The following is a 13,036-nucleotide window of genomic DNA, read 5'->3' on the forward strand; positions in this document are numbered from 1 at the left end:
CAAGTTCATGGACTGGAAATTCAATACTATAATGTGAGTGATCGACACCTGTAGTAAGCAGTTGCCTATATGCACCAAAAGCAAATGTGTGCTTGTTTTAACCTGGAACACCAAAGCAGCTACTGCTTTGTGAGCTTGTGTTCAATAATCAGACTAATGGAAATAGGAGGTGGGGAGGCAGTGGTGTAATGGTAGTGTCGCTTGACTAGTAATCTAGAGCCTCACTAATGCTCTGGGGACACAGGTTCAAATCCCACCATGGCAGATGGTGACATTTGACTTCAATTATTAAATGTGGAATTAAAAAACTAGTCTAATAGTGACTATTATAACCAGGTGAGAAAGGGGTCTCGGAGTTCCCTTTCAGCCTTTACCTGCTTTGACCATAACAGGGTTAATTTTTAAAACACCGTGTTTTAGCTTCACTCTCAGTGAGTTCTTGCTCATTGCTCTCTAATTGTAATGGCAAAGAAATCAACCAGGCAGGTTTTCTCAGATTTAAACAAGAAAGGTATAAGTTTATTAAACTTAAAACTCTAACTTAGTTAAAACTACTAAAAATACACGACGCGACCATGCTAGCATGCATATGTGATAAACACACACGCAAATAGAGACAGAACAGGAGAAAGAATCAAAGGAGAAAAGGTTTGAAGCACTAGCTGTAGTTCAGTTACTGGCTTTGAGTTTGATGTAAAGTCTTTGATTACAGTTAAGTCTTGCAGTTCTCATTGGGGCCCAGTGCACACTTTCAAACTTATTTCGATGGTCTTCTGTCTTGAGGCTTGAGTTACCTCTGTGGATCCCTGGAACTCTGAGTGTGTGTGAGAGAGAGAGAGACAGGGAGAGACCTTCTTTCTCTGTTGTCTTCAAATTGCAGTCCTTATCAAAACTGTTCTGTGAGCACAATTCAATTAACTCCAAGTTGGCCAGCACGTTAGTCATGTGACTAGCTCCTTATTAGGGACGACCTCTTCAGCGAGGTTTGTGCATTTTCCCCCAAGCTCATTAGACTCTCTCAGTGGTGGTGGAGGTTGGGGGGGGGGGTGGGGGGGGTGCAGTGGTGCGGTGTAGAATGCTGGCTTTTATACATTCAATGTCTCTTGATCAAAAACCATCTGGCTAATTGAATCAGGGAGCACTCCCATTGTCTTCTTCAGGCTACTGTCTTTTAGAATGAAAATGTGCAGCCTTGTTTCCAGCCACTGCTGTAGTCTCTTTAAACAAGTTATTTCAAGCCCAGTAACAGTTAAAAATGTTCCATATGACGAAATTAATATGTTCAATTTTTGTCAGGTGTGGTTTTCATCACATGACCATGAAACCATTGTTGATTGTTGTAAAAACCCATCTGATTCACTAATGTCCTTTAGGGAAGGAAATCAGCTGTCCTTACCTGGTCTGGCCTACATGTGACTCCAGACCCACAGCAATGTGGTTGACTCATAAATGCCCTCTGAAATGGCCGAGCAAGCCACTCAGTTCAAGGGAAATTAGGGATGGGCAAGAAATGTTGCCAAGCCAGTCATGCCTACATCCCATAAATGAATAATAAAAAAGGAGCTCCTATGTGCACTTTTGCTAAAATGTAAATTCTGTGACTATTTGATGAAAGAAGAAATTTCCTGATGTTCTTTTTTTTGGGTTCCTTTAGTCTGGCTTATTGCCTCAAGAGATTCTGCTGGACCCCTATCTGATGCCATTACTTCAGTCTCAGAGTAGATTCTATGTGTTGAAGGTCGCAATTCCTGAGCTCCTGATTTTATTTTGATATTTTTGATGCACAACATCACTGTGAAGTGAAGAGGAAAGGACCCTTCTGTGTGGGGTGGGGAAAACATCTTGTGATGGGAAAGAGAAGTGTATCAAACAGCAGGGATGTGTGAGGATGGCTGTTCAGACTAAGTTGGTCTTTTGAATGTGGATTAACTGAACTTTTTAAGATTAAAAACTCAGTTGTGTGGTAAAATAGAAGTGTTGTAACATTAACCAAAATAGACCATTGTTGTCTTTTGTTAAATACTGGAAATGCATGCACCTAAACCAACCTAGCAGTATGTTACTAGTTGAAAGAAGTGTCTATTATAATTTTGCTGACCATACATATGTTGTATGTACAACAAAGACCAGTTCACTGTACATAGCTGATACATGATGTTCATGGTGGAAGACTTGAGGATATTTACTGCAAATGATGAATAAATAATCATAATTATTTACTGGAAATTATATGGCAGTACATCTTTTTCTCAGAGCATGTATCTGGAACTCGTCCAAAGAGGAAGCTTTCTGAAGTGTAGCTTCACTGCAGCAGGAACTTCATGTGATAATTACAGCTTCTCAGCACACACAATGGGAGCTAGTGAAAGTATCAAAGAGGTCTATCAGTCATGCATTTTTCCAATCTAAATGGTAATTATACTATTTTCAAACATCCACATTAAGACATAGTGACAGCACAAAGCAAAGAATATTACATCAAATACTTAGGTAATACATTTGTTTTTATATATATTATTCTAGCGTTGAAACAATACAGCAGATTTACAATTAAACATTTATACAAAAAAGCAGACTGATGTTTGACTAATATTTCTAAATGACATAATTAAATCTGTCCTTCCTGCATCTTTATCCTTTTATTCAGATAGGCTTTTCAAAAAAAAAACATGAGAGCTTAAGTATAGAATTAGCTCATCAAGCCTATTGCCTCCATGGATCATTTGCAATATCCCGTTTCAGGAGCTCACTTAGTTCTCTGAGAAAGCATTCAGCAACATATAAACTTCTAAAAAGATAATTGCTCTGTGAGTAATCTTCTCAACCTCCTAAAGTAATCAAGCACATCACCAATCTTATAATGAGGATATACAACTCTGGCACAAATGAATAAGACAAGCAGCAAGGATCTTGTATGAGAATCATAGCATGATACAGCACAGAAGGAGGCCATTTGGACCATCGTGTCTGTGCTGGCTCTTTGAAAGAGGTATCCAATTAGACCCACTCCCCTGCTCTTTCCCTTTAGCTCTGCAAAAATTCCCCCTTCAAGTATTCATCTAAGTCCTTTTTGAAAGTTATTATTGAATCTGTTTCCATCACCCTTTCAGGCAGTGCATTCCAGACCATAAGAACTTGCTGTGTAAAAATGTTTTTCCTCGTGTCATCTCTGGTTCTTTTGCCAATAACCTTATACTTGTGTCCTCTGGTTACTGATGTTGCTGCCACTGGAAACAATTTCTCCTTCTTTACTCTATCAAAACCGTTCATGATTTTGAACACCCCTATCAAATCTCCACTTAATCTTCTCTGCTCTAAGGAGAACAACCCCAGTTTCTTTATTCTGTCTGGAGTCTTTCATCCCTGTTAGCATTCTAGGTAATTTCATCTGCACCCTCTCTAAGACCTTTGATTCTTTCTAAAGTTTGGTGCACAGAATTGGCCAAACTTCAACTGGGGCCCAACCAGTGATTTATAAAGGTTTATCATAACTTCCTTGCTTTTCTACTCTATACCTGCATTTATAAAGCCAAGGATCCCACATGCCTTTTTAACAGCCTTCTCAATTTGTCCTGCCACCTTTAAAGATATATGTATGTACACCCCCAGGTCTCCCAGTTCCTGCACCCCCTTTAAAATTGTACCATTTAGTTTATGTTACGTCTCCTCATTTTTCCTACCACTTTTCTGCAGAAAATTTAATCTGCCATATAACTGCCCATTTCACCAGTCTGTCAATGTCCTCCTGGAACCTATTGCTAGCCCCCTCACTGTTGACAACATTCCCGAGCTTTGTGTCATTTGTATAAGCACCTGAAAGAAAAAATTTGAGGGCTATGGGGAAAGGGCAGGGAATTGGGAATAGCTAAATTGTTCTTGCAGAGAGGGGTTGAATAGCCTCCTTCTTTGCTGTAATCATTCTATGATTGTACCTGCAAACTTTGAAATGATGCCCTGTATATCCAAGTCCAAGTCCAGGTCATTAATATATCACATATATATCACTGACCCCTGGGGGACACCACTGCGCACTATCCTCCAGTCTGAAAGACAACTACTCACCACTACTCGCTGCTTTGGTCCCTTAGTCAATTCCACATCCACACAGCCACAGCCCCTTTAATCCACGGGCTTCAATTTTGCTAACAAGTCTATGATGTAGTACTTTAATAAACACCTTTCGAAAGTTGACACCCACAACATCAACCATATTACCTTCAGCAACCCTGTCCATTACATCATCAAAGAGCTCAATCAAATTAGTCCAACATGATTTGTCTTTTACAAATCCATGCTGGCGTTCATTTATTAGTTCATACTTTTCCAAGTGCCAATTCATTTTGTCCCGGATTATTGGCTCTAAAAGTTTCTCCACCACCAATGTTAGGCTGACTGGCCTGTAATTGCCAGGGTTTATCCCTGTCTCCTTTTTTGAACACGGGTGTAACGTTTGCAGTCCTCCAGCCGTCTGGCACACTCACATATCTCAGGAGGATTGGAAGGTTGTGGCCAGAGCCTTGGCAATTTCCACCCTTTTGGCAATTTCCACCCTTACTTTGCTCAACGACCTGTGATGCACCCCATCCGGACTGGGTAACTTTTCTATTTTAGCATTCCAGTTCTATGCCACAACAAAATTGTCATTAATTCATGACTGGAATCCTTATTCCCACAAGTAGAATGACCCGATGCGGTGGCCTGCTCCACACAAATATGCCTTCATGACTAGTTATCAGTCACTAACATTTTTTCTCCCACCCTCCCCCTCTGAAGTAAAAACTTGTTGATGTTCATTTAGAATACAGGAGATGAAGGCTTTCCAGCTTTGAGCCATCAGTCATCTGATGGACCTAGGCCAGATGGGACTGGAAACATGCTGGGGATGGTTAATGGATTTCTTCCATGTTACTGTCCCAACAAAGTGTCGTTAGTCCTTCAACAATAACTTCCTCATAATTCGGGCACGAGTGGTTTATTCAATGATGTGTTTTAATATATATGGACTCACAACAATACATATAATGCAACTGCCTTCAGATTATATTAAATGACAAGGAGATAAATGGCAAGCAAGTAATACAACCTGGTTCCTTGTCCCAGGGTAATGGGTCCAGACCCCTGCAGGCTGCCTGCAGCATAAAACAGCAACCTGAAAGGAAAGTTGTATTTTACTGAATATGCCATTATTCTAAACATATTATGAAGAGAGCTACCTAAACACTGTACACAGAAATCAGACTGTTCTGGTCACAGACCTGAAACTTTAACTCTTGTTTCTCTCTCCACATTTGCAGCCAGACCTGCTGAGTATTTCCAGGATTTTCTGTTTTTATTTCAGATTTCCAGCATCTGCAATATTTTGCTTTTGTATTTGTACACTATTTAGTGTTTCGTGGTTGTATTTTGTTTTGTTTCCTATGAAAAAAAAGGCTACAACGCAAACATTTTTGTAGTACTGTGCCTGCTGTGAGTTCATTGTGCTCTGTTGCACCGACATCATGGCTTGAATCAGTGAGTTCATAGTTATTAATTTATTAAAGAATAAAATGATACATTGCAAACCCATATAAACAAATGGAGTTTTTTTTGATAAAATAGCATACACCAAAATCTGTATTCATCATCATAACGAATGATGCAGCTGTTGGCAGCATGATCTGTGCAAGTGTTAGGACTGTCAACGATGCTGAACTGGTTCAGGCAGATCTTGATGTGTTGGGAGATTGGCTCATAATTGGCAAATGATGCTTAATTTGGAAAATGCAGTGATATGTGTGTGGGCATGGTGAATGCTTAACATCATACAGCTTTCATGGAAAAGCATTAAAGAAGATTGAGAAAGAAAGAGATCTGGCACTCTAATACATAGATCGTTAACAGTTCATGAACAATGCTGTGAAGCAATAGCGAGAGTAAGTAGGGTGTTAGTTGCATTCACAGGACAATTGATTATAAGACAAGGCATACTATTTGTCCTAGTACAAGACTACGGTCAAGCTTCACTGGGAATACATTTCTAGGAAATACTGCTAATCAAATTGGTATCTTTCTTTGAAACATTTAACACTATAGATAGGACAATTAATAAGAATATAAGACATAAAGACAGCAAGGATCAAGAAGAAGCATTCAGTCCATTAAGCTCACTTTCTCTTGATATTGGCTGTCACGGAGGCAGACGCGGGAATGGGCGCCGTCCCCGCTAGTCACGTGGGTGGCTGGCCCACTGCAATCACACAGCGGGCATCTAATTATAACAATGGAGGCGCGGGGACAGGCCAATCATGCGATGGGGGCAGGATACGAGATGCCGATTATGGTCTTGGATGACTCTGGAGCAGGTGCTGATGCCATATTTAAAGCCCTGCTGGCCCTGCTTACATTGCTGCCCTGGACTCATTTGCAGTGTTCTCTAGTGAAGCTGTTGCAGATGTGAGTCCTGGACCCCCAACCTCCGGAGATGGGCACCATAGGATGGCAGAGGCAAGACACAGGATGGCCCCATGGTTTAGCGATGCCTCCCTCGAGATTCTCATCTGGGCTGCAAGGGAAAGGCGGGAGATCCTCTTCCCCAGCGATGATAAGAAGAGGTCCTCCTGCCTGACCAACCAAGCCTGGATGGAGATAGCTGAGGACGTCAGCAGCTATGGGGTCACCCCCTGAAAATAGGTAAGGTGCCACAACAAGGTCAATGACATCCTTCATTCTGACAAGGTGACTGCTCCTTACCTCTCTCCTTCTTAGGGATTGCAAGTGGCTATGCAGGAGAAAGTAGGACATGGGAAGGAAGGCACCACAAAGGTGCTGGCAGAGGGGGTTAGGCATCACCTCATCCTGATAGGCCACCTTCTTTTACAGCTCACCACTATTAACTCCACTGAGAGCGGACGGGAGCATGAGCTATATAGGAAACCCGAGTATGGGATAAGGGTCTGCCACTAGCAGAACTGTCACGCTGATCTCTCTGCAAAGTATAACTATCTCTCTCTTTCCACTTGCAGGTCAGGAGGGCCCATAACAGCAGGGAGACATTGCAAACTGGCAGAGGGATCCCAGATCTTCAGCCTCTCTTGACAGCTGAAGAGGAGTCACTAGAATTAGCAGAGACCCAGGTTGGCTGCTCAATAGCTGATGGAGAGACTGGAGTTTCTGAGCAAGTGAGGATTGTCTTCCATTGACATACAGTTCACTGCTGGAGACCCACATCATGCATGGTTGGCATGATGACATCTGCACAGCCTAATCCACTCATGTTTGTGTTCTCATAAGTAGGTCAGTGTCTGCAGGAGGCTGCAGCAGAAGGGGGGACATAATTTCATCTCTGAGGAGGATCCGCAGTCAGAGGATGCACCGTGCCATGACTCTCCTGCACCTACCACCAGCGCAAGGACTTTCACCTCGGTGGGTTTCTGCTCAGCTGTAGAATCAGGGTCACAAGGTGGTGAGAGCACCACACACATACCAGAGCAGCTGGCTGAGGCTGAGAGAGCCAAGGCCTCTGACAGTCGAAGGACTGTGGGTGCACAGGCCCATGCTGAGCCCCAGACAGATGATGAGCCTCTGGTCTTGACAACACAGGGCATGCTGGAGTTGCAGAGCAGGCTCTGGCAATATCTGGCATAGATGCCAGAGGCAATGCTCAGCCATTGAGCGGACGATGGAGGAGTCCATCCATGCCATGACTGCTGTCATGATCCAGGCATGCGAGCACACGGCTTCCTCCATTAAAAGGTTGGTGATCCTCATGGACAGCCAGATCCCACAGATCCGCACAGACCTGCACACCATCGCCTTGGCCATGAGCTTAATGAAGAAGTGGCAAAGCGAGAGAATGACAAGGCCCCTGGAGTCTTCTCCAGCTCATTGTCCTTCTTTGATCAGTAGGAGGTTCAAGCGAGTCTTGAAAGTGAAGAGAGGCTGAGCTCCACATTTGGGTGCTCCCCTCAGGGCTCTCTAAGTGTGGACAGTGGCTCCTCAGCCCCACCGCCAGTGAACGCATCTCCAGCAGCCGCTATGCTTGAGGAGAGTCCTGCACCAGTCCAGGAAACCCTCAGGCAGCCAGAGGATGGCCGCTGAAATCATCACAGGCCAACAGGCAGCCTGATCAGTAGCCTGCCTCCGGCCCAGCTGATAGCGCAGGGGTTACACCTTGCAGAAGCATTTGTAAATGTATAAAGAAAACTTCCTAGACACACTTGGGGTTTCACAGGTATTTGAAATTTGACATTTGTTTTTTCATATAAATTTCTTTTAATTTTGAAATTAACTTTCATTGTGTAAAAGTGATTATTCTATCATGCATTAATTGTGAGCTGCTGAATTCCCCCTTCATAGATGCCAATGTAGGCACAGTCCTTATTTGAATAGGCTCTCCCATGGGCCATAGCGGATGGTTCAGCTGGGTTCTAGGCACGGAACACAAATAGAAAGGAGGCGACAGACTGAATGCATTGAGGTGAGTCTTTATTGAATTTATTCTGAGAAGCCATCATGGTGGTTGGGACAGGGTAAATATGAGACTGTCTTTGCCTCCTTAGCCAGTCGCTCAATGTGCCTGGCCTCCAGTGCAAGGGCTTCAACATCCAGTGCTGCCTACTCATCTCCCTCCTGCACGTCCTCCGCGTCAGTGGAGGAGTGTCGTGCAAACATGTCCTTGTCATATAAGGCTTCCCCCTCTGTAGTGCTAGATTGTGCAGAGAACAGTAGACAACCATGATAGGCGAAACCCTCGCTGGGTCATACTGTAGCGGGAAGGGCGCGCTGTCTCCTTGTCGGCTGCTGTGAACCAATGAGCAAGCAGGTCCTCAGAATTTGGAGCAGCTTCTGCTTCATCGGACATTCTCCTCAGGGTACACACCTCCAGGCCAGTAGGTGGTGGGGGCAGTGGAGAGCACGAGTTGGAGTATTTTTCAGCACCCGGAAGTCTTTTCGGGGACTGGAGTGGTGTCTTTGGCGGGCTCAGGGGTGCAGCCAGTGAGCCACAAGCTGTAGGCAGAAGCGTGGGCAGGAGAAGAAAGGGCTGGAAGGAGCGGCCTAAGGTCTACATTGATGATTGGGAAATGGTGCCAGCAAGAGGGTAGTGGGTGTGCATCCAGCTACCAAGGGCCACAGAGGATTAGCTTGGGAGCATGGAAGCCCCAGAGATCGAGAAATCCTGAGATGCTGAAGAGACCTCTGGTGATCTGGATATCAAGGTAATCTGTGGCTCATGGTTTCAAGTGGAACGAGCAACAGAAGGGCCACAAGCATGCCTGCTCTCAACTTTGTTCTTGCAGTGCTTCAAGTGCAGTATTTAAGTCTAAAACCCCCTTGCGCAGAGTGGGGATAAGAGGTCGGAGAGAAAGGTTCAGGATCACAAACCTGCGTTTACAGTACTGCCGGTCTCCACCAGATCGATCTGAGCAACAGAATCTCATCTTCAGCAGCCCAATGGCCTGCTCGATGGTTGCTCAGATGAGCTGTGGCAAGTGTTGTACCTCTCCTCCGCTGCATTGTGAGGGCTCCTCATAGGCTTTAGTATCCATATCTTCAATAGGTAGCCTTTGTCCCCAATCATACTTCCTTGAAGGCGAGTGGAGAGCCTGAACTGTTGAAGTAAGTAAGCATCGTATCTGCTTCCTGGGAAGCGGGCACACACCTCACGGACCAGTTGAATGTTGATGGAATGGAATCCCTTCCTGTTGATGAAGGCGGCTGGCTGGTCCGTTGGAGCCTTTATGGCGACATGCATGCAGTCTATTGTACCTTGCACCTGGGGGAATCCAGCGATGGGCATCTCGGTCTGACTGTCAGGGTTGGTCCGGTAGCACACATAATCGCTGGCCCTCTTGAACAGACATTGGTCACCACCTTGATGCAGCAGAAGGCTGCTGCCTGGGAGACCCCACACATGTCCCTTGGATTTGTAAAAGTTAAGTGCCACAGAGATCTTCAAGGCCACAGACGTAGGGTGACTACCAAATCCAAGGGGTCACAACTCGTCCTGCAGCATGGCGCAGAAGTCAGTGACGGCCTGCCTGGAGAGCCATAGTCTTCGCTGACACTGCCGCTCAGGCATTTGGAGGTAGCTAAGTTGAGTCTGGTACACTCTCTGACGTTGGTGCACTCTTCTTGGCATGGCCGGCTGCTGCTGCTCTCGTCATGGAGCTTCACGGGCTGGCACAGCTGCTTCTTGGCCCTCCCACCATCGGAGACACCACACTATGTCACAGGGGTCCGAAAAAACAGGGTGTATGAGACCCTTGCCAGGTGATCAGTTGGCCTCCAGAGCGCTGTTGATGCAAAGACGACCCTTTGCTATTTCTCCTGACAGACTCCCATAAGAACATAAGAAATAGGAGCAGGAGTAGGTCATTCGGCCCCTCAAGCTTGCCCCACCATTCAATAAGATCATGACTGATCCGCCGCAGATATCAACTCCTCTTTCATACCATCTCCTCATAGCCTTCAACCCCCCAATATTTCAAAAATCTATCTACCTCCTCTAAATACTTTCAGTGATCTCGCCACCACAACTCTCTGGGGTAGAGAATTCCAGACATTCACTACCCTCTGAGAGAAGAAATTCCTTCACATCTCAGTTTTAAATGAGTATCCCCTTATTTTGTAACTACGTCCCCTAGTTCGAGATTCCCCCACTAGTGTAAACATCTTCTCAATATCTACCCTGTCAAGCCCCCTCAGAATCTTGTACGTTTCAATAAGATCACCCCTCATTCTTCTAAACTCTAATGAATAAAGGCCTAACCTGTATAGCCGTTCTTGATCAGTCAACCCCTTCATCCCAGGAATCAGCCTCGTGAATCTCTTTTGAACTGCCTCCAATGCCAGTATATCCTTCCTTAAATAAAGGCACCAAAACTGTACACAGTACTCCAGGTGCGGCCTCACCAACACCCTGTACAGTTGTAAACAGACTTCCTTATTTTTAAACTCCAACCCCTAGCAATAAAGGCCAAAATTCCATTTGCCTTCTTAATTACTTGTTGCACCTGCAAGCTAACTTTTTGTGTTTCATGCACAAGAACACCCAGATCCCTCTGTGCTGCACTTTTTTGCAGTCTCTCTCCATTTAAATAATAGTTTGCCTTTTGATTCTTCCTACCAAAGTGCATAACCTCACACTTTCCTACATTAAACTCCATCTGCCAAGTTTTTGCCCACTCACTCAACCTATCTATAACCCCTTGAAGATTTCTTATGTCCTCATCATAACATGCCCTCCCACCTATTTTTGTATCGTCAGCAAATTTGGATATATTACACTCTGCCCCCTGCTCCTAGTCATTAATATAGATAGTAAATAATTGAGGCCCTAGAACTGATCCTTGTGGCACTCCACTAGTTACGTTTATCTAACCTGAAAAAGACCCATTAATCCAGATTCTCAGTCTTCTGTGAGTTAACGAATCTTCAATCCATGTTAATACATTACCCCCAATACCGTGAGCTCCTATCTTGTGCAATAATCTTTTATGTGTCACTTTATCGAATGCCTTCTGGAAATCCAAATACACTACATCTACTGGTTCCCCTTTATCAACTATACTTATTATATCCTCAAAGAACTCTACCAAATTTGTCAAACATGATTTCCCTTTCACAAAACCATGTTGATCCTGATGGTTCTCGGTGCCCACCCTTGCTGATAGCTGAACCTCTCAGCCAGCAGTCTGGGCACCCGACCAGTTTGGCCACCTGATACAGCCACCCAAAACCAAGCCCCCCCACTCCTTGCAGACCACCCAAAACCAAGCTCACCTAGTACTCCCACCTGAGACCCAGGCCACCTAGTACTCCCACCTGAGACCCAGGCCACCCAGTACTCCCACTCAAGACCCAGCCCACCCATGCAGAGCACACTTAACTGTTGGCCAACAAGGTCCTCCACTCCCCACTCTTCCCCTATGCAGTACTGGTCATGGTTGTCTACTGGTTGCAGCTCTGAGTCCTCACCTCGGTGCCACCAGCTTTCAATGGCTGTCGATCCAAAGGCACGTGAGGGCTGCCCATCGTCCACATAATTCAAAGTCCTCCATGGAATTGTTTGCAATTACATGCTGATGTATTATAACTATATATTCTGCAATTTAAATTGCATTCCCGATGCATCGAGGTGGCAGTGCTGCCTTTGTTGCTTTCCCTCCACCCACTAAATCCGGAACCGACATCACGATGTTGGATTTCTGGGCGGAAAAGTCCGACGCTATTCTCCAGCACCCCCACCCCTCTATTGGTGTTCCAAATGGCCGCACTAAATTCAGCATGTGCATAAATGCTCCTTGATCTGTAAATATCATAAAGCAAATCGTTAAAATAGTTCTGCATTCCTCATCCCTCACTAGTCACGCTGGCCTGTTGCAATCCAGTTTTACACCAGTATGATCTGTACAATGGAGAGTATACTGGTTATTTAAACGATTAACATTTTATTAAAAGGGGAGCAATGCAAGAAGGCTGTGGCAAAATTTACTTTCTGGAAAAGCACCATAAACACCCACACAAACACAAAATTGCAGCATCTCAGCTGTATCCAGGATCAACATGCACATGGTCCGATAGCTAAGAAAAACGCCAAGACGCACAGCTTTGTATTCTAAAATGTTGCAAGAGCATTCAAATACACATACAGGCAGATGACACAAATGCATACACAGCATATTTATTTATTATATACATGCACAAAACACGAGTCTAAATACAGTCATTGGCAAATAAGAGACAAAGGCAGAAAATAGTTAAGTGGTATAATGACATGAGAGAAAAAGTGAAAGCGCTCACTTTTAAATTTGTCACATCTTGAGTTAAATGTTGCTCTCAGATTGATACCAGACTGAATTATTAACAGAGCTTAGTACTGTAAATCATGTGTTGCAATTTAAATATATTTTGTGTGTATGTGATAGAGGGACAGTGTGATCTCTTTGTTTGAAATTGTTCTTTTCTCACAGCTACATTAGATATTTTGGTGCAAAAAGATAATCACAATTTAATTTTATAAATATTGATGTTACTTAATACCCAAGGAAAAATGTAA

At 44.2% G+C, this 13,036-nt stretch overlaps 1 protein-coding gene across 1 annotated transcript; it reads right to left on the bottom strand.

The window, feature by feature from the left end:
* Nucleotides 1-9,418: 9,418 nt before the first annotated feature.
* LOC137375710 (putative nuclease HARBI1) lies at nucleotides 9,419-12,012 on the bottom strand. The gene is made up of 3 exons (XM_068043095.1): nucleotides 11,956-12,012; nucleotides 10,096-10,200; nucleotides 9,419-9,928 (listed from the first exon to the last, which is right to left on the bottom strand). Exons 1-3 carry the CDS (start codon nucleotides 12,010-12,012, stop codon nucleotides 9,419-9,421), a joined length of 672 nt encoding a protein of 223 aa, XP_067899196.1.
* Between the last annotated feature and the right edge of the window lie 1,024 nt (nucleotides 12,013-13,036).

The sequence above is a fragment of the Heterodontus francisci genome, chromosome 12, assembly GCF_036365525.1.
Source record: "Heterodontus francisci isolate sHetFra1 chromosome 12, sHetFra1.hap1, whole genome shotgun sequence".
Lineage (NCBI taxonomy): Eukaryota > Metazoa > Chordata > Chondrichthyes > Heterodontiformes > Heterodontidae > Heterodontus > Heterodontus francisci.